The sequence below is a fragment of the Trichoderma aggressivum genome (assembly GCF_033847375.1).
Source record: "Trichoderma aggressivum f. europaeum strain CBS 100526 chromosome Unknown scaffold_043, whole genome shotgun sequence".
NCBI lineage: Eukaryota > Fungi > Ascomycota > Sordariomycetes > Hypocreales > Hypocreaceae > Trichoderma > Trichoderma aggressivum.
In genome coordinates, this window is record NW_026946409.1 from 254,776 (window position 1) to 275,786 (window position 21,011).

The following is a 21,011-nucleotide window of genomic DNA, read 5'->3' on the forward strand; positions in this document are numbered from 1 at the left end:
CTCCATCCCAGAGCTGATAAATAGTCAAATCTCATCCTTTTCTCTCTTTTTCTTATCTTCAATGTCGCTGCCTGAAGAGCGGCACATGCCGTCATGATGGATATTGCAAGCAACTGGACCACGGACGCAGCTCTCGGCTGTGACGATTCTTTCGGCCCAACCGCTAGCAGCTGTGAGACACCTCGTTTCGACTTTACGCTCCTCTTTGAACAGTCCATCTTGAACATTGCGCCATGTGCGTTGCTTCTAATCTTTTCGCTGCCGCGAACTCTCTATCTGTTTCGCAGCAAGCCCAAGGTTCTGCGCAGTCGAATCGGTATTCCGAAATTGGTGAATGTTGCTCCATTCCTGTCCGTCACCTCTGACCGAAGCAATATTAACCATTGATACGAGAACATATAGGTCGCCTACGCTGCTCTCATTTCTCTGCAGCTATCACTACTGGTGGTTTGGTCCGTCCATCATGAGGCTCTCACCCGTGCCTCTCTGGCAGCAGCGACGCTCAGCCTTGCCGATGGAATAGCACTCAGTGTTTTGAGCTATTTGGAGCATCGACGATCAATTCGGCCTTCAAGCATCATTCTCGTCTATCTCGTGTTCTCAATTGCTTTCGATGCAGTCCAGTGCCGAACTCTCTGGCTTCTCAAAACAAATGTCTTGGCTCCAGTCTCTACGGCTACACTGGCGTGCAAACTCGTCGTCTTTCTTCTTGAACTTGGAGAGAAGCGCCACATTCTTCTGCATCCCTGGAATAATCTAACACCAGAAACGACAAGCAGCATCATAAATAGAAGCCTCTTTTGGTGGTTAAACGACCTTTTGCTTCGCGGATTCCGTACGCCTTTGTCTACTGATACGCTTTACGAGATTGACGACAGCATGAAATCGGAGAGACTCTTCCATAAATTACAGGATGCGCGTCAAAAATGGTTCAGCTCGCGGGTACCCCATCGATATCGTCTGTTGTTTGCTACGTGCGATTCCCTCCGAAAGCCATTGGCCGTCACAATTCTGCCTCGTCTATTTTTGATCGGCTTCAAGTTTTCTCAACCTTTTCTCATAAATCGTGTGATTACATACATTCAGGAAAAGAATGATGGTGATGGGGCTAGAAAAGATGTCGGTTATGCGCTTGTTGGAGCAACTGGATTGGTCTACCTTGGTTCTGCTGCACGTATCACCATCTTACTCCCTCCTAAACCACTACTCATATTTTGATGTTTAGATTTCCAATGGGTTCTATCAGCACAAACTCTTCCGTTCTCTCACCATGATCCGAGGTGCTTTGACGTCCTTGGTCTATATCCGCACTCTTGAAGTGAGCGCCATGTCTTCAGACACTGCGGCTATTACACTATCTGGCCCCGATGTTACCTCAATTACGAGAGCGTTTGAGAGCTTTCATGAAATATGGGCAAATCCTATAGAAATTGCGTTGGCCATATGGCTATTGGCGAGAGAACTAGGTCTGGGATGTATTGGTCCCGCCGTCGCTGTTATTGGTGAGTAGATCTTCGTTCCCTACAAAGATTTGAAACTTGTTAACGGCGATCAATAGTGTGCACCATTGCTATGACGAGGCTCTCCAACTTCATGGGGCCTGCCATGAAAGCCTGGAATGAAGCCATCCAGAAACGTATTACGACAACATCCAGTGTAATTGGCTCGATAAAAGAGGTCAAGATGCTAGGCAGAGCCAGCTCATGGACAGATAGCATTCAACTGCTTAGAGTAGCAGAACTTGAGCGCTCGAAAATGTTTCGTAGATTCATCACATATATGAACATCTTGGGTGAGTAATTTCCCATTTACCATGTGCTGTTATTGATGGAATCCTAGGCAATACTCCATCTGCTTTGGCTCCCATTCTCACATTTGGCATTGCCATTGCTGTGAGTCGCAATGGAGCGCAGAATCAGCTCTCCATCTCGACCGCCTTCACCTCGCTATCAATCATCGCACTGATTACGAATCCTCTGGCGAAGCTTCTCTCGTCTGTTCCGTCTTTCGTGAGCTGTATTGGCAGCTTTGAGAGAATCGAGGCATTTGTTAATGAAAGCCAAAATGCGCCGTCTATACCAATTGCTATACACGGTGATGCATCAGTCCAAAATGAGAGCGATATGGCCTCCAATATTGAACTGAACCATCTCCCTAAGCGAGGGTCGGCCATAATAGTGGCCGATGATGTCTCATTCAATGTGAAGCGTGAAGAAACTCCCGTGCTGCAAGGTCTAAACATTAGCATCCGACCGTCGACTTTAACACTAGTGACTGGAAAGATTGGATCAGGAAAGTCAATGCTTCTACTCGGGCTCATAGGCGAGCTTCATGCAAGTGGCGATTTGAAGCTTCCCTCATCTGGGATTGCATTCTGCTCCCAAGCAACTTGGTTAGTCAACACTACCATCAAGAGGAATATCACTGGACCGGAGGACCAAGAAATCGACCCTGAGTGGTATGAAACCGTAATCCGAGTCTGTGCATTAGAGAGGGACTTTCAGCAACTTCGAGACGGCGATGAATCCATCGTCGGGAGTAAAGGACTTACGCTCAGTGGTGGTCAGAAGCAACGTGTTGTAAGCATATACCATTCCCTTCGTGATTCTCTTCTGACAAAGGTACACAGGCGCTCGCGCGAGCAATTTACTCGAGAAAGCAAGTACTCATAGCGGACGATATCTTTTCAGGTTTAGACCCAGAAAGCAGACGTCACATTTGGACTCAAGTATTTGGTCCATTGGGAATTCTCCGTCGTCAAAAGGTCACCGTGATACTTGCAACACATACACGTAAGTTAGGATACTGAAATTGTAGGCGAGATTATCGCTTTGAGTACTGGCTGACGTTTTTTGTCATCCATCAGTGGAATTTATTCAAGACGCAGATCACATCATCATTCTGGAGAATGGGCGCATTGAACACCAAGGCACTTTCGGTGAGCTTTGCGATTCAGTAGCCATTCTTAAGAGTCAACAAGGCAAGGGAGATGATTCGACATCTGAGAATTCGTCAGACGAAATTGAACCAAAGCTACCCAATATACAAAGACAAGAAACTGAGGCCGAAGAAACCGAAAACCTGACTCAACGAATGGGAGATTCGTCTCTTTATGCTTACTACTTCAGATCAATAGGTTGGAAATTAGCTCTAGGATCACTGTTCTTTTCCACTACGGAACAATTCCTTGCTCAATTCTCTCGTGAGTAAACTTAGGGTCATTCACTGTTGAGGGTCTTCACTAACGGTTAATGGAGAAATTTGGCTTAAATGGTGGACAGAGGCGAATGAGGGCCACTCTGATACAAACACAGGCATGTACTACGGTGTATACGCCATGTTTCTCTGTCTTGGAGTTGCAGCCATTGGGGTTGATTGCTGGTCCGTATAACCCATCCTCCACTCATTAAGACCATTCTCATCAATTATTGCGTACAGGTTCATGTTTGTCGTTTTAATTCCACGATCTGCAGAATGGCTCCATTGGCAGTTGTTGGAAGCGACAATGAAGTAAGTCAAGTTGCCGGCCACTCAGTAAAGCGGGAATTTAACATAACTAGGGCACCGATGGCTTTCTTCAATTATGTCGACACTGGCGACTTGATTAATAGGTTGGTATCGCAAATGGCATACGGCAAACAGACTGTGCTAAACATGAATCACAGATTTAGCCAAGACATGTCTCTTGTTGATCGAGAATTGCCTACAGCAGTTTATACAACGACATTTGGTATATCCATCATGAAAGTCTTTAAATGCAGGATCTCATTTTAACTTCTTTTCACAGGCCTTCTATCATGCATTGGAGATGCAATCATCATCATTGTCGGTGCGAAATACCTTGCGGCAACACTACCAGTAGCAATCCTAGTGCTCTACGCGCTGCAAAAATTCTATCTCCGAACCTCGCGCCAACTCCGTGTGCTTGACCTCCAAGCCAAATCGCCACTGAACACGCAGCTTCTGGAGACCATTGAAGGACTATCAACCATACGCGCGTTTCATTGGCAATTTGCTATGACCAAGTCATCTCTCGGATTGCTAGATCGTTCTCAGCGCCCACACTATCTGCTTCTCTCCATTCAGCGCTGGTTAAACTTGGTCCTTGATCTCTTGGTAACTGTCGCAGCGGTGCTTCTTGTCCTCTTTGGAGTTACCACCAAGACTTCTACGCCGGGAAACATGGCCATTGCCATGTACAGTGCGCTGGGCTTTAGTGGATCGCTCGCCAACTTTATCTCCTCTTGGACATCACTCGAAACGTCTCTTGGAGCGATCGCCCGACTTAAAGAGTTCATGCAGGTCACTCCACAAGAGATTGAGCCATCAGAGGACACGCTTTTGAACCCTTCAACTTCATGGCCTTCAAGAGGTCAAATCGACTGGCAAAATATCGAGGCTTTCTATACTAGAAAAGAGGGAGGGGGGGATCCTGTCCTTCACAAAATCTCTCTCCAGATCCAGCCAGGCCAGAAGGTTGCCATTTGCGGAAGAAGTGGAAGTGGAAAATCATCCCTGCTCTCAACGTTATTTGGGCTGTTGGATTACTCTGGGACCATTACAATTGATGGGCTGGACATCTCACAACTGTCTAAGCAAGCTCTACGGTCTGGTTTAATCGTGGTTCCTCAGCATCCAGTCTTGTTCCCAGGATCGTTACGCTCAAATCTTCTCTATGACTCGGGTAAACAGAGACAAATACTCTCAGATGCCGACATTATTGCTCTACTCGAGAGATTGGAAGTATGGGACGCCGTTTGCCAGAGCGGCTCTCTCGATACGGAAATGACCGACTTGGCTCTGTCTTATGGCCAGAAGCAACTTCTCTGTTTGGCGCGGGCCATACTCCGTAAAGACGAAAGCAAAATTGTCATCCTGGATGAGGCGATGAGTGCGGTGGATCATCATACAGAAGAACTAATGATCAAAGCTCTCGAGACCGAATTTAATGAGCACACCATAGTCTCCATCGTTCATCGACTGAATACAGTTCGAAACTTCGATGCACTCGTCGTCCTCGATCAAGGTAGAATTGTCGAGAAGGGTGTACCCAGGGAGCTGATTACTGAAAATGGGCAGCTGAAAAGGTTCCAGAACGGCCGGAAAGTGTGATGCAATTAGCGTACGCGAGTTTGTGGTGGAGAAGAGATGAGATAGCATTTTAACAAGTTTCTATATCTACATAGATATTGATGCTATACCATAGCACTTGCACTAGCAGTCAAATGATTGTCTTTTGCGATAGACAAAGTTTCGAGATACATGGGTGATGTGAAAATGTATGTAAGAGTGGAGATGCGGTGAAAGTGTTCCGACAGTAGTGCAAGTCGGCTGCAAACCTCGATGATGGACGCTCTACGATATTATTAGATCGACTATGTGATTGGTTCAGGAGCTTTAATTCCGGAGGACCAGCTGAGTAGCTAAATGCTAGCAAACTTGCACTCTTGGTAACTGTGTGGAAATGGCTTGCGAAGGGTCATGGATGACGTGCATGCTACCTAATAGATAGCTGGGGCGATCTACTCCATGGTAGTTTAAGTCTAATCGAACTTCACAACTTTAGTTCCAACCTTGAATCATCCAACTTGGAGTCCTTCGGCAATTTTGAAACCAATCATGTATTCTTTAACGATAAGAATAGACTACCCCCGTAGTCTCCGTGTCATAGAAGGTGGCAATTGATAGCTCCTGGAAGCTAATATGCCATTATTAACCTGCTTATATCCATCTTTACAAGCCATGCCGTAAATAATGAACAAAATGACAAAACTGGCGCTCTTCAAAGCGTCCCAGCCTCCCGGTGCATCTTCTGAAGATGAAAGGTGTGCTACGAAGAACAAAGTAAAATTATGTAGCCGAAAGAGTATGCTAGAATTGAAAGATGGAGTAGTGACGTACAGTTTTTGAAAGCAAGTATAAATGGGAGCTGATAGCTGATATTAACTACCTACAAACATACATCTAGAGATGTATATATGTGTACCCAATTCTAAGCTCTCCAGCAATTTCAACCACATCTTTGAAATTACGTACCGCAATCAATATGAATAAAGTTAAGAAAGCCGTTGGAAACCTCATTTCTCAAGACAACAGACATGACACCACTGTGGATGAGGAAACTCGACAGCCAGTCACTAGCGAACACGTTCAGCCACAGCAGCAAGAAAACATAAGGACCGCCGTGGAGAAAGAGACCCATCAAGACCACCATCATACTACGGTTCAACCGGTTAATACCAAAGAAGTTCTGTTCGTTTACCTGGCCATAGATCTATAAATTCCTAATCTGACATCTATCTTTAGCCCAGAAAAGCATTCTCACAAGGTGCTACCAACCGAACACAAAACTTTTGAGCACGGTAACGACAAAAATGTCGAATCCTACCTCAACCGTGATGCCGCCAAATATAAGGACACATCCGTTGTCCACAAAACCACACACGAAAGCGCAACTGAAGCGCCTGTCTTCGCGGGCGAACGAGTCCATCACCACGTGCACGAGCATGTCCAGCCAGTAATCCAAAAGGAAACCATTGCTCCAGAAGTTGTACACACTACTGTTCCAATCCATGAGACTCATCAAGCTGGGGCTGTGCATCATGGGACTAAGGTCTTGCCTCCTAAAACCATGGAAGAGTTCACCGGCCAACGAGGTTCGCTTCAAAGCAAAGGGTCTCATGTGACTGATGAGTTTGAGGGATGTCCAACATTTGATCCCAAAGATTTGCAGAAGCATTCTGCTGAGGGCGTAGGGAAATGATATGGAGATTGATAACAGGCATGAGTGAGAACAAAAGTTTTGTCATCGTTTTGTGCTAGTATATCATGAGCGTCATATTCTCATCAAATAATTCCAGTCTGTCATGTAGCATCTCTTGCAAAATGCGTGATTTTGTGACAATGTAGCCTAATCGTATGCCAAACTCGGCCATTTTCTGCACTGGCAGTTCTAGTACCTCATACTTGGGAGTATACATGATGCCTTCCATTATATGCACCTGGACCGCGCGGAGAGTAGCGGTTTCAAAAACCTTTCTTTGCTCTATCCGGATTTAACTTGGTGACGGCTCAATAGCTCTTGCCTTTCTGGCTCAGTTATGATGTCTGATGCATTAGTACATACTTGGATGTTGCCCGGGTGATGCATTTCAACAACAATTTCGAGGCGTTTCACGATGACATTGGAAGTTTGATGAGCAGGAGCCAGTCCACGTGATTATTCCAGCATGCAACCCTTGGCGACGGAACGTTGAATCTTCTCCCAAATCCAAACACATATTGAATCACGCTTATCAGCCCTATATTTCTAATAGCAACAAAATCTCGCCACCCTATCCGAAACCAATCCGAGGAGACCCAAATACTTGGTTGACCCAATGCCTCCACAGCCTAGATGCGATTACCAAGCCCACCGACCCGACGGCGACTTCCTTCAACGTATGCATAGCGACCTTGCCCGGTTATACAACGATTACAAATGGCAAATTAGAGCCATTTGGCACAGGTTGAACAGACATGAGCGGGCGAGACCTTTCATGGATCATGAAGAATGGGCGAATTCAGATCACCACAGCTGGAACGAGATTCAGGACCAGAGGGAAGCGATGTTTTCCGACATAAACCGGAAAGATTATTCGACGAGTGCAAAATATCTGTTGAATCACCTCGAGCACCGTGCTACGACGTCTTTATTTCAGCAGTATTGGGCCGGCGTTGACGGTGCACTCGGCGATGGCCCTTTCATTACTGAGAAGGTGAACCAGAAGCAACTTATACCACGAGGGGCGCCGAACTACTATATGATATTTACAGAGGACTGTTACGGAGATACCGTGAAGCTTGATCAAGAAGACGAAGGGATGCTAGAATTGAAGAAGGCTATGACGGAAATTGGCAGTTGTGTTTCTTCGGGAACAGGAAACCTGATCCATAACAGACAATTGATATCGACGATGGAATTCCGAGACCTCATCCTGGGACTGCTTGATAAAATTCCTCAATCATGGTGGACCAAAGTGCAGTGGGAAAAGGTTGAACGAGAGCGCATGACCGCCGGACGGCTATCAAGCAAGCCCTTGCTGAAGATGTCAAGAGGCAGAAAGGCGCCGGAGAAGCTCACGGAGGAGGTCGTAGTGAAGTTAGCAAAGAAGCTGTCGGCAGCTGGATTGGCGCCAGAAAAGACGCCGCTCGCCCGGATACTCTTTCGTGCCCAAGAGTCGAGAGATTACCTCGAGGAGTACCTGGCTATTCTCCGGGATGAGCCATCTGTGCTTGTTTACAATGCCAACTCCTGGCTTCTCAGCCGGCCAGAGCTAGTTACGGACGAGAAAGGCCGCCACTTGCCACTCGAAACCGACAAATACATCAGCTGTGCCATTTTCGAAGCTATCCGTGGCTGGGTCCAGAAATTCGCCATCTGGAGCTACATTTGCGATCTCTTGGAGATGTTGGACAATACAGATACTAGGCCGGACTACCAGCAAGTCATTCTTCAAGAGATCTCCAATGTATGCCACTTCGAGTACAGTCGCGCTCAGGCTCACTTCATCAGGCATGTCCAAACAGGAATCGGTGCAGACTGTTTCCGGCGTGTGGCCAACACTTACGATGACGCCGGAAACCCAAAAGTCTTTATGAAGATCAAGCCACAAGAGCTTTCTCAAGGCGATCCTCTTCTGCAATACATGCTGCGCTTATGCCAGTCCCAGACGCGTGCTTCACAGGCAACTGAGTGGTTCAACCATTTCGATAGACTATACAACTCTAAACAATCCTTTTGGAAACCCCTACAACAGAGAGAGATGGATGCAATGTGCGAGCTAATAATGACCGCGGCAGCTATACAAGAGTTTTCAATGTACCTACCAGTACCATCTCTCTCTCGCAAGACAGGACAAACGTTTCTAGAGGCATATCGGGAGTTGAATTCAGGTTTGAATGATATCCGGAAAGAAATAGATTTACAGGAATCCTCAGTGCCAATCACTAAGCTACTGGAGCCCGGAATGGCAAACAAGGCATTGGCTCAGCTCGACGATTTTGTTGAACGCAATATGGGCTCGAAAATGGACTTTTTCTACCATTACGCTGTGCAAGAATGCCTGGTATATCACCGAGCCCAGTCTCGGAAGACTGAAGACACGCCAGAAGGATTTCCGTTTACGATCGCTTATTGCACCGCCGAGGGTGTGGATCTAAAGAAATTCGAAGAAAATACAACTCCCGTTCAAACATCAACGTCTGAGAATGAGCAAGCCACCAACGAACTGATCAAAGCGCAGCTGCGGCAGTTGGATGCAAATCCCGCCGCCAAAAAGGTCTTCACCACTCTCTTTAAAAAGCCAAAGGCCGGAGTCTTCATCACTTGGGCCGCGTTTGAAAGTGCCATGGTTGCCATGGGGTTTCGTGTCAAAAAGGGGCGTTGCGCCGATTACACATTCATTCCACCGAGGAACATGCCTGTGACGGCGACCTTGCTTGTTGCCCGGCCTGTTAATTCTAAAATAGAAGGGCATTCGATACCGATATTGGCACGCCACCTGAAGAAGACGTACGGAAAGTTGATACCTTTTGGTTGAGTGGGATAGCTGGAACTGTGTGTTTAATTTTGGTCACTAGTAAGCGGGTTTTGGCAAAGCTGTATGTCCAAAAAGCGATGGACCAATATGATACTTGAAAAGCGAGAAAGAGTTCATACTACGGTGTGGGCCGAAAGCTGCGCGTGAATTTTAAATATGATCGTTGATTCGGCACACTTAGTCAATACATCAGAAACGAATCATATTAGGTACGCACGGTATCCGAATGGCAGGTGTATTGTGTTTGTACTTTCGCCACGAAGTACATATTAGACGTAGTCGGCCATGTGTGATTTCGAAGCCCAAATATGAATAATATCTTTATATAGAGTTGTCCGTAATCACCCATGGCTAGGCAATACGTATATCCCAGCTTGAGATATGATGTAAGTTTATTAAAAAGTAATGATATAAAATCCTTTTGTAATTTGAAACTACTATTTCCGTATTAATTACTACCTGGTCCTGTAGTTGTGCCAACAAACACAACTAGAACAGCAGCATACGCAGCGGTAGAAGACATGACTGCTATTGTCGAATCCCCGCGAAGCACAACGGCCATGACGATGGCGAATGCAAAGGTGAAGACGGTCGTCAAAACCAAGCCCGTGTACGTGGTAGGATGAAGTACCATGATCCACATTGGAGCAAGGAGGAACAAACCGCTAAATACTGCCATGGCCACCCTTTTGATTAGTGCTCGCAGCTTAGCCTTCTGTGACAGGTCGCCCCGACCGAACGTGTCTTGTTGGGTTCCCGGGGGGATGTCGATGGTGCTCCAATCTTCATCGTGCGAGTCGGGATTCCCCGGCCGAGGAAAGTTCTGCAGCTCAAATGTGAGAATCCCGGCCTCCAGCTTGCGTCGACTCGCGATGATGAAGGGATCGTCGGGTCGGTCCACGCACGTCTTTATGAAGTCGTAGTCGCGCACTGCCTGAGCTATTAGAGGTTAGTTGCTGGAGTAGGGCACATGTACACGGAGCAGGCTGACTATATTCTTTCAGAAGGAACTCCCAATCGCCGGGCATATTGTGATTGAAGTGCATCTCCATCACTCGGTTTGATAGATCCGCCTGGAGTTTGCGGAGCCGCATGCGCTGAAGACCTGCTAAGCTGATGACCAGTCCCTTGCCTGGCGTTGATTGTCAGTTCTCAAACTTGGTATAACCATTATCGATATCCGGCGTACCTGGTATATCTGGCTTCGGATCTAGAGTCATGAATATACTTTCGATGAAGTGATCTAAGAGGTTTTTTTCAAGCGCCTTTTCTCTGCTTTGAGTCTCTTCCTCACCTACCCATCTTTATCAGTTGAGGAGTGACAAGAAGACGTGAATACAAAAGAGGGTTACCAGTATGCGCCTCATCGCCGCCATAGCGGACCGATCCGTCGAAGTTGACGGTTCGAGCCGTGCCTCTTCTTCGCAGAGACCGTCGTGATCCCTCACTGATACGTCTGTCAGGACTCTTTCGCCTGTGATTTGAGTTTATCATTGACAGCCTCGTGTGACCCTCTTCCTCGTTATGAGCGGGAACATCATTCCCTCGGCGGTGTTCTGCAGTAATTCGGGAAATGGGAACAGAGACATTCGCATTTGAAAATTTGCCCTTTTCCAGATCTGTGTTCATGATGACTTAAAGTCAACGACGAGCTAGGTAAGGACAGGCCAGACACCCATGAGGCTCACGTTGAGAGGGCAGTAGAAGGAATTTTCAGAAGAGGGGTAAGCGAAGTCTGCCGTTGATCCTATTGGTGATCACATTTCAACCTGCATGAGCTGAATGCTGCGGCAGTCACCGTTACTCGTACGTCGGGCACCAACGTGTGACTGCGAACACTCAACTGTTTCCCCCGCAAAGCCTGGTTTCAAATCACCCTCTTCCTATCTCAGAGATGAGCAGCTATGATCTGGACATTATTTACGACTTCGGTCAAAAGGAACTGAAGATACAATTCATGACGAAAGAGCAGGCTCAGGCGTACCAAAGCTTGCATCGCGAGGCCCGCATCCTAACCGGTCAGGAGTACAGTGTTTGGCTGCCGGTGCCGCAGGGAATGACACACATCCGTGCCAGCTTCCAGTACGGGTTGGTCTTTTGCTTCGACGACGCTGCATCCGCGAGGGAGTGGATGCAGCGGGTTGTCCTCGCGCAGATGTATAACGGCGGGCGCGACCCTAAAGCGGTGTACATTGAGAGATCTTGGGTCGAGTTAGAGCTGAACAAGAAGCTCGGGATCAAGCAGAGTAGCTTGACAGCGCAACCGCCATCCACCCGGCTGCGCGACCGCGACCCGTCTATGGAACCGCCCAAAGTCAAATACCAACATGTCCCGAAGAATGGCTTTGGAGTTGAACGTGGGGAGCTTAGGGATTATAACAAGAAGGATCACGTCTTTGGAGTTCCACCTGCGCCTTACAGCAGGAGACATTACGAATCTGATTAGAAGCGCCTTGGATGAAGAAGAGTAGTTGAAATGACGGAAGATGCATTGAGGATTATATACATGTAGTCTTGATGGCATGAGACACATTCGCAGCAAGTCGAGTGTCCCAAAACGACATTATATCGTTGATATACCAGTATGTCGATACATCAGAAATGAATCACAGCATGGTACACATGGTATCCTAATAACAAGTTTATTGTGTTTGCCCTTTCCTCACGTTGTATACTAGACTCGGTTAGCCAAGCGTGATGTCGAAGCTCAGCTAGGTACGGATAATATCTTGATGCAAGATCATCTTTGATCCATTATAATCCGACAATATGTATGCTCAGGCTTGATAAGTTATAACTACGTTGTCATCATGAATCACTTAAATTAGTACATAATAACGAGGAATAGCGTAGGTGTACCAGATAGGATTGGCTTGAAATGAAAGGCTCATAACATTCTAGCTTGCTAAATAACAATGATAGCTTCATCCTTCTAGCCACAGTTTAAGTCACAATACAAAATCCAGATTGCTATATCCAAGATCATGTGCGTGGCGATGTAGTATCTTAGAGCTTTGGGTCGATGTCTTTGTTTTTGATCGAGTCATCTATTATAGATACCAAACATTAGCTAGTTTCTTTCTGGTGGGATTCGATATGATGGCTATGGCATACCAATGGTGGGAAATTGTGAACCAACTCCGAAGAGGAGATTATTCTGAGACTTTACGGCGGTTTTATCCTTGCGCATCTTGAGGCTGCGAGTGCTGCGAGCGTCACCTGTGTTCGGCATCGGCTGAGGAGAGCTGCTTCTTGCCTTAGTGCTCCATGTATCCGATGACTTCCTAGAGAGATTAAAAGATAGGATTAGTCATGTATGCAAACAGAGATGTTAAATGGAGGCCATGGATTATTATGACATTGCGTCTGAATCGTATTTAGAAGCTGACTAACAGTCCAATGATACGACTGAGATCAATGAGAAGAAAACGCGTGGAAGTGTGCCATCGTTAACAGAGGCATCATGAAACCAGATATCTTGGTTCAAGGGAAGATTAGACAATACTTAACAGCAATAAAGAGTGGCTTACCTAGGTCTAGTGGTGGTGACTTTTGAGTTCTTCATAGTAGGATAGTCAATGAGAGAATGTATGAGATTGAATAACCTTGCGGGGCGGCAAATTGAATGACATTTGCAGAAATAAGGCTTCAAACGTCAGTACTAGGTAATATATAAAAGGCAAGAAAAGAGAAAAAAAAAGGGTAAGTGGAAATATCACAGGCTTATACAGATATAGCTGACAGGAAACAGGTGGTAGATGCAGAAGTAACCAAGCAAACCACACATCTTCTGGCAACCTTATTGATGAACCATCAGGGACATACATACGCCAGAAAGTCAACTGCACCTAATTTGGGCATCAAGTATCTATGGAGAGAGGTCAACACCCATGGAGATTTACGCACACCAAAACACACTTGTATTTTTCCCTCTTGAACGGCATTCATACTGTATTCTATGTGTGTCAGGCGCAAGGTGGGATAGCCTTACGCATAGGCTACCGGCGTTTTTAAGACCACAATGGGCGCCTTGGTCAATACATCGAGATTCGACTATTCTCTCAACAGTTAACTGTGGGCTAATCTCACATGCTGCCGCTGAGTTTCGCAATCAGGACCCCACTCCCCGAGAGAACGAGTCCAGGGTCAATCTCTGTGTAAGCCGCACTACCGTTGAGTTCAAGAACGCTACCGCCGAGGTTGGGGGCCAATCTTGCAGATACGCTACTTCACTGGACGCGGCTCTGAGCCCAGCCGCCCCAAGAACTGACAGCAGCATCTCTAGATGTGTCAAAGGTACCGCTATTTTGATCTGCAAGTCGGCCTTCCGCTTCTGCTGTACATACGCCTGAGCGCATGCATACGGGATGCCGCCACAGGGGCTAACCTGATGAGGGAAATTCTGCGCCGGCGCCGTCGTGTCCCTGTTGTTGTTGTTGTTGTTGTTGTTGTCGCATTAGCGGATGCGCAGCCGTAGCGGGTTAATGATGCCACCATCCAATCAATTCAGGAGCTGTATCAGCGCTGCTGAAGACCAATTTATTCATGGTCATGTCCAAGGCAACAGTCCAACAGGTAGGACGACTCGAGATAGGACATACGTCCTCTCATCCCTTTATCGCAAGAGGATGGAGAGCCAACTTGCCGCGGAGAGATCCTGCACGTGTCGATGAAGTACATTTCTTTATAAAACTGTACGTTGACCCCAAGTCCCGAATCATGTGTGCCACTGCTTGATTGCCAATAGCGCCGGGGCTGAGAAGAGGGGATCATGAGCTTGTTCTTGAGGGCATCTTTAGACCGTAGAGCGGTGGTCTTCAATCCACACATCAGCCTTATCTCCATTTAACGTAATGGAAGTAAATAAGCATGTCAAAATACCCCGAGGTCAGCTTATTCAATTAGCTTAGCTTCATAAGGTATGCTTCCAAAACGACCGTAGCAAACTGTGTTCTGCCTCCGGGTGCCCGCTGTGGGCTCACAGAGGGGCCGCTTCTAGGATTGGCCTATAACAAAGCTTCCATGTTTAGGAAATTTGCACTCTGCGCATGGCTCTCGTTCTGGCCTCCACTCCAAGATCGGAATTCCTTTCAAGTTCAGCCTCGACTCCTAGTCAAAATGAAAATGAAATTGAAGATGAACAAATACAAACATGAATAAAGAAAAAAGGCTATTCGGAGTTAAGAAGTCTCTGCCACGCTTATCATTTATAGTGGGCTTACTCTTGTTTAATAATGCTGATAGAGAGACAAATACTCATTCTACTAAATGTTGTTTTGCTCAAAAGTTGTATACACAGTTACATGTACAATTAGTACCTAAATGCACAGAAACTCCCAAGTCAATTGAGAAGCAATTCAACTATTACATGTAATGATAGCGCCCGAGTTTAGCCAGTCCAGGGTCTTGAAAGATCGTGCATTGAGCCCGCAAAGGTTTCCACTATTTCATGGGGAGGCCAAGTCTTTGGGGGTGGGGTCTCGGCGTAGCTCCCGTCCACTATCTTTTTAGTCATAACCCTATTCCAAGTCTCGTCGATCAACACATGTACCTTGAAGCACGAACAAAGCATGAAGAAATGGCAAAATGCACGATACTAAGAACTTTAGTAATGGAGTGGAATGAGAGTAGCAGAATAAAATAATTGGATCATATTTCCCAAGCGATATGTCTTCAACCCATTACTAAACATGGCGCCGGATTTCTTTTCCATGAGCTTTTGATCTATCCAACTCGAGAAAATACATAATCAACAAAACGCCGCATATCATGCCAGATATCTATGTATTCTTGTGTTGCTGGATAAAATATAGCAGTACTCTTTTTCTTATTGCAAAATCCCAAGTGTCGTATACATCGCTGCGATTATCTCGGCCGGCACGTTGTGTTTGTTGATATAGGAGGGAGGGACAGTAGCGTTAGAGATCAGGATGGAGGTCCATATTCTTGATAGCACCATCTAAAGTAGGGTCAGGGAAGTAAGTCACTGTCTGCATCGTCATATACCATCGAGTGGACAAGACATACCAATGACAGGAAACTGTGAACCGATGCCATGAAGAACATCATTCTGATCTTTTCTCATGTCATTAGTCTGTGATGCTTCCGTGGTGCTTGCGACGTCGGCTGAAGTGGCCGTACGACGGCTCATTCGGGCGATTGGTGGAGGAGAATCGCTTCTCGCTGCGGTGCTCCAAGTATCTGCCGCATCCCTAAATGAAAATAAACACGGCTTTCAGTCACAGTGTATTGGGTTGAAACGATCTCATATTTGTTATGGGAAGCGGGCAAGAGGACTTGAAAGAGAAATGCTGTATGAAGGCCGATACAATTGCCAGACTCACACTAGTTCGTCATAGCATTCCCTGCTTTGCTGGTATATCGATCAAAACTTGATCATTGACTGTGGACCTGTGTGAAGTGTTTTCCAAGATGAGCGGGGGGAGTGAATGATGAATGGTTTTGCACCAACGCATTGCAGCTGGCCAAGATCAAGATCAAGCTTCCAACTCGAGAAGCATATCAAAAGAACAAGGTAAGATGACAATTCTGCCAGTATAGAGAGCGAAACTGTGTTAAACTGCCCAGAATTATGGGAATACAGGGAGGTTTTGACGATATTTCAGAATGAAGAAGTCTCAGCATGACTCACGTAGACTTTACTCCGATGGAGTTCTGATTTTCCATTTCAAGATATGGCATTGTGAATTTCAGACCGGAATGAAGTCGTCAGCAGAAACAGTGTTTCGGTTGATAGGATGATGTATAAACCACACTTGGCTTTGAACTGCCCTGAAGAAGATGAAAGAAAATTGAGGATGGGATAACGGAGGGCTTATATAGGCATCAGAGAAAAGGCAAGAGTGGAGAGTAATACATCACTCATGGACAGGAGGGACAGCAATCAATTTCCCCGGCAACTACAGCTAAAGGGAAAAGAAACTCCCTCCTGCCCGATGTCAGTGCACTGGGACAGGTAGTACAATTAGTACTGTTAGGCAGTCAACAAGGCAAGGAGCCACGGAGTAGAAAGAGAGATACCATTCTAGTCATAAGATAAAATGCCATCCAAACTAACTTGTGGATGCCAGGTGGATCGGTTCTGATGGTATTTGATGCAGGAATTGGGACAGTCTGCCGGCATCACGGCATTGAGGTGGGCAAGTATATCAAGTACATGTGGAACCGATATACACATCTAACTGGCCAATCGACCGCGTACTCCTGTGTGGTTGGCCAGCGCAGTTTTGTTTGGTACATTGGTAGTAGGGAAACCCCAAACTCAGGGAAAGCACCTACTGCGGCTGGCGTTCCTCGCGCGTTCTTAATGGTCAGCGAGGTTTTGTTTATCCAATGGATGACAGTCCTGTGGGGTGTGCAGGCGAGGCTTGCATGAGGCGGGTTGATGGCGGAGGCGGCCGGTGATGGACGAGTACAGGTATTAATCTAGACCGAAAGAAAGGAGGGCTTCATGGGTGGTGGGGGTGTTGCTGCAAAGGGTCCCCTTTTAAGCCAAATGCTACTTACACAGCCGTATAGGTAGCAGTACATACCTTAGATACGTAGGTGAATATCAATACACGGTATATTCTACATGCTGTACAACCGTCAAGTTACTACTAAGGTACCTACTAACTACATATACCTACAAATAACCTCTTGCCTCGTCAATACTACCTCTGGGGTGGTATGGATGAGGGATGCTATCTCCCACTGTGACAGCTGAGCATATATGGTTGACAATAGGACCCGAAAGGGTTTGAATGGTACCGGAGCGAGCATTTTTATTGCTATTTCTTTTTTTTTTAAAAAAAAAAAAAAAAAAAAAAAAAACCACACAGGCTTCGATTCGTCCCCCCAAGACGATCAACTACATGTACCTACCTAGGTAGGTACCGGGTAGTACTACTAGGTGATCCTTCAGGCTGTCGCGACCTTAGGTACCTGTTCGTCACCACCGACTTTGTCGCCTTACCCTTAGTACTAAGGTACCTGTATCTTCACTGTCGATAGACGCACGGATTACTTGTACTCGAGCATACTGCTTTTTCATAGGTCCAGTTGCTTGTTTGATACTGCGTGCCTATCCCGATTTAACACCAATAGCACGTCACCGCCCGGAGCAACGATGCCCCAGCCTGATGCCTTGTACGAGTCATGTTTCCCAAAATGAGCTTACAGCTGAGTTTAGGCACCATTGGGCCTTTCATGTCGAAAAAACGAGGCAGATATAAAGAGCCGCGACCCGCCACGAGCAAGCTTTGCTCCTACACCCACACTCGATTTTACCTGCAAAAATTCTTCTGAAATTATCCAACCGCTTTTGGCCCCTTCTTTTTTTTTTCCTCTCTTCTTTTTTCCTCTCTTCTTTTTCTTTCGTTTCATTTTTTGTCTCTTCATTTTTGTCTCTTCATTTTTGTCTCTTCATTTTTGTCTCTTCATTTTTGTCTCTTCATTTCCAGTCTTGTTGATTCCAATTTCGTTCGTCATGGAGATCGATGACTTGCTCCCTCGCTCCGACGAAGACAAGTTTTGTAGCTTGCCATTTGCAGAACGATTGGAAAAGCTCAAGCCTATCATCGTCGAATTATATACGGGAAACTATGGACCCGGCGGCAAGCGTATGGTGATGCGCCAAGTGGTCGAGTTTATGAAGGACAAATATTCTTTCCATATCGCGTCAGTTGTGCATCCCCCTCTTCAGCGCAAACTTTGTCTCCCACTATATGATTCATTGCTGACACTGTCGAATCTACAGACAGAACCAACTCGAATATTCGCTTCGTAAATGGAATATTCGCAGGCGCATACTGAATCGTGAGAAAGACGATGTTACTGTTGCCCTTGGCAAAAGGACTCGTGCTGGAACAAGCACTTCTGATGTTACACTTCAAGAAGGCAAACCCGTGGATAAGAAACAACTCAAGAGATATCTCCAAGATAAAATTCGTCGCCATGTGGTAGAGCCCATGGTACCAGGAGTGTTAGTCCTTGAATCTTGTTCCTCAACCTTATGATAAGTATAATAACTATTTCTAGACTAAGTTCATGGAGGCTCCCTTATAGCGCTTTCAACAACTTGATATTCCGACAGCTAGATATCTCCTCCCCGGCTGCGGCCATTACCCCGAACTACATAACAGTCAACAGCCCAGAGAATACCACTGGCACTTCCCCACAAGCCATGGCGTCGCCATCGATGCAGCTTATTCGTCAAAGATTTAGACAAGATCTGTCAAACCTATTCTTGCAGGGACAATTTAAAGAGTTATTTTTAAAATGTGGCAAAGAAGATCGCATGTAAGTATATTAAAGCAGTATTCGAAAAAATGGCGCTAATCCACGACAGAGCCATGATAGATTATATGCACGAGTTCTGGATTCACACTTTCGTCACAGCCAAATACTGGGGACGCGGGCCCCTGATGTGGACATTTGATATGATAGCAGAATTGACTCTTAGCCCGTCAGTGATTCCCTCCTCGGCGCCTGCAACTCCAACGATCGGTTTTGCACCTTCGCCTCTACTGTCTCACGACGAAGCAACGTTTTTGCCTATGCCTTCGCAGCACTGCCGATGGGTTATTCATGTCAGCAGAGAACACCTATACTTTAGCAGAGAGGAAGATGAGATGACGACCAATTCTAATCACCCTCTGGAGAAGCCGTGGTCGTTGGCGGAACGTACCGACCATTCCTTTCCCCAGTCAATGCAACAATCAATTACGGAAAACACATTCACTTCTTCATCACCTGAGAATTTACCAGTCTCTAATTCATTAATCGCCGAGTCACTGCGAACAGATCCGAGTTCACTGCAATTAGAGTCTTTGAGATTCGCGATAATGGCTGGGAACATAGAATTGGTGGAATCAATTCTTTTAAAGAAAGTGTTAGATCGAGGATTCATTGAGTCTCTCAAAGAATTACACCCTTACCACCTCGCAGCTACCTACTTGGATGGCGGTAATACGTGCTGTTCTCTGCTCAATACACTTGTCGAGTATATTGAAGACGAATATCCGGTCGCTAAAAATTACGAGGACATCATGGGACATACAATCCTTGATAGCTTGGTAATCTCTATTATACGTTCACATACCCGTGTTAGCCCAAGAGACGTCAGCTCCAGCTTTATCGACACACATGCGTATCCTGGAGAAGAAAAAGATCCATGTGGTCGATGGGATGCAGATTCTCCAGCAATTCGCCATCTCTTTCAACGTGGCAAATACCGCGTTCCCTTTAACTGGAAACATCCCTTTTGTCACAGCTCCGTTCAGGCTGTTTGTCACAGCATGATGAAGCTTTTCGCTCCTGGAGATTATATACCCCATATCGGCCGCCCCAGCGGACTATTCATTCGACACTGCGTCTCTTGCGGTACCAAACTATCACTTGGAACCCTTCACTTGATAGTGGTATTGACATACCATTTAGCAGATTCAGGCATCCAAGGCGAAACGCTATTTGGAGCCGTCGCGATGCTAGTCTGTCTATTAAGGCTAGGAGCAAATGTTTCACTACAGGAGGAGGTATCATTCGATGAAATATTAGGGCTCACATCCGCGACTGGGTGTCATCATGCAAGATTAGACGCTGATGGTTTTATGCAAACAGTCCCAGCCGCAACTATAGATCGCTGGAGCCCCGAATGCCAGATTGGATGGCATTGCATGCGTGGAATCTTGCAGCTAGCCAAATCTGGCAAAATATACTGCCTAAATACCGAAGCCAGTGAACAGCCAGACCTTGGAGATCAACTCAACTCTATGAATGTTGATGGTGATGAGGGTGAAGACAGCGATGAGGGTGAAGACAGCGATGAAGGCGATAATGCTTCGACAATATCTACGGCTACGTGTCCGCTGGAAGACTTTCACGCGGATCCTGATTTTCCCTGCGGAAATCCACAACTCGGTCTCGTTTGGGCAGTTATTCAAACTGAGATTCTTACTTATCGAAAGATTGAAGATTCGGATCCTTGGGTCTCCGATAACTTTTCCATGGGTGCGCTTAAAAAGTGGCTACGAGGAGAATCAGTGGAGCTCAAGATGCCTCTTGTGCAAAGAGACATATTAAAAGCGCATACCATCTGTGGATGGGTTTACACAAGGTCTTTCCCGGTCAACACCGCGGAGGATGTCACTAAGCAGCATATCATGAATATGGATATAAACCGGAATCTGTACAATCGAACATCGTTTCGCGCTTAAGGGCAGCTGCATTAAGCGATAACACCCAGAGTAGTTAGACTGACATCTCATTTATATTGCTTTATTCCCTCTTCTTAAAGTGAATAGAATTGTGATGTTTACTTCTGGAAGGGTTCAAAGAACCAGAACAATACCAGGACTTCAACGCGCTGAGGTATGATTCTAAGATTTTCAATGTTAGGCGAAGGATTCTTCCCAGGAATTAAAGTAGGTA

At 46.1% G+C, this 21,011-nt stretch overlaps 6 protein-coding genes across 6 annotated transcripts; 5 read left to right on the forward strand and 1 right to left on the reverse strand.

Annotated features, from left to right (window-relative positions):
- Positions 1-96: 96 nt before the first annotated feature.
- Triagg1_8642 (uncharacterized protein) lies at positions 97-5,112 on the forward strand (the record flags this gene model as incomplete). Its single annotated transcript, XM_062903511.1, has 12 exons — positions 97-330; positions 403-942; positions 1,226-1,502; positions 1,559-1,792; positions 1,840-2,579; positions 2,630-2,792; positions 2,867-3,202; positions 3,282-3,381; positions 3,439-3,510; positions 3,561-3,611; positions 3,666-3,730; positions 3,788-5,112. 12 exons carry the CDS (start codon positions 97-99, stop codon positions 5,110-5,112), a joined length of 4,137 nt encoding a protein of 1,378 aa, XP_062752452.1.
- Positions 5,113-6,046: 934 nt separating this feature from the next.
- Positions 6,047-6,763, forward strand: Triagg1_8643 (uncharacterized protein; the record flags this gene model as incomplete). The annotated part of the gene is made up of 2 exons (XM_062903512.1): positions 6,047-6,252; positions 6,307-6,763. 2 exons carry the CDS (start codon positions 6,047-6,049, stop codon positions 6,761-6,763), a joined length of 663 nt encoding a protein of 220 aa, XP_062752453.1.
- Positions 6,764-7,379: 616 nt separating this feature from the next.
- On the forward strand, positions 7,380-9,581 carry Triagg1_8644 (uncharacterized protein; the record flags this gene model as incomplete). The annotated part of the gene is made up of 1 exon (XM_062903513.1): positions 7,380-9,581. The coding sequence occupies one exon, from the start codon at positions 7,380-7,382 to the stop codon at positions 9,579-9,581; it is 2,202 nt and encodes a 733-aa protein (XP_062752454.1).
- A 448-nt stretch (positions 9,582-10,029) lies between these two features.
- On the reverse strand, positions 10,030-11,210 carry Triagg1_8645 (uncharacterized protein; the record flags this gene model as incomplete). The annotated part of the gene is made up of 4 exons (XM_062903514.1): positions 10,030-10,520; positions 10,573-10,713; positions 10,771-10,875; positions 10,934-11,210. The coding sequence occupies 4 exons, from the start codon at positions 11,208-11,210 to the stop codon at positions 10,030-10,032; spliced, it is 1,014 nt and encodes a 337-aa protein (XP_062752455.1).
- Positions 11,211-11,475: 265 nt separating this feature from the next.
- Positions 11,476-12,027, forward strand: Triagg1_8646 (uncharacterized protein; the record flags this gene model as incomplete). The annotated part of the gene is made up of 1 exon (XM_062903515.1): positions 11,476-12,027. The coding sequence occupies one exon, from the start codon at positions 11,476-11,478 to the stop codon at positions 12,025-12,027; it is 552 nt and encodes a 183-aa protein (XP_062752456.1).
- Positions 12,028-18,069: 6,042 nt separating this feature from the next.
- Positions 18,070-20,797, forward strand: Triagg1_8647 (uncharacterized protein; the record flags this gene model as incomplete). Its single annotated transcript, XM_062903517.1, has 4 exons — positions 18,070-18,260; positions 18,340-18,564; positions 18,621-18,881; positions 18,931-20,797. The coding sequence occupies 4 exons, from the start codon at positions 18,070-18,072 to the stop codon at positions 20,795-20,797; spliced, it is 2,544 nt and encodes an 847-aa protein (XP_062752457.1).
- Between the last annotated feature and the right edge of the window lie 214 nt (positions 20,798-21,011).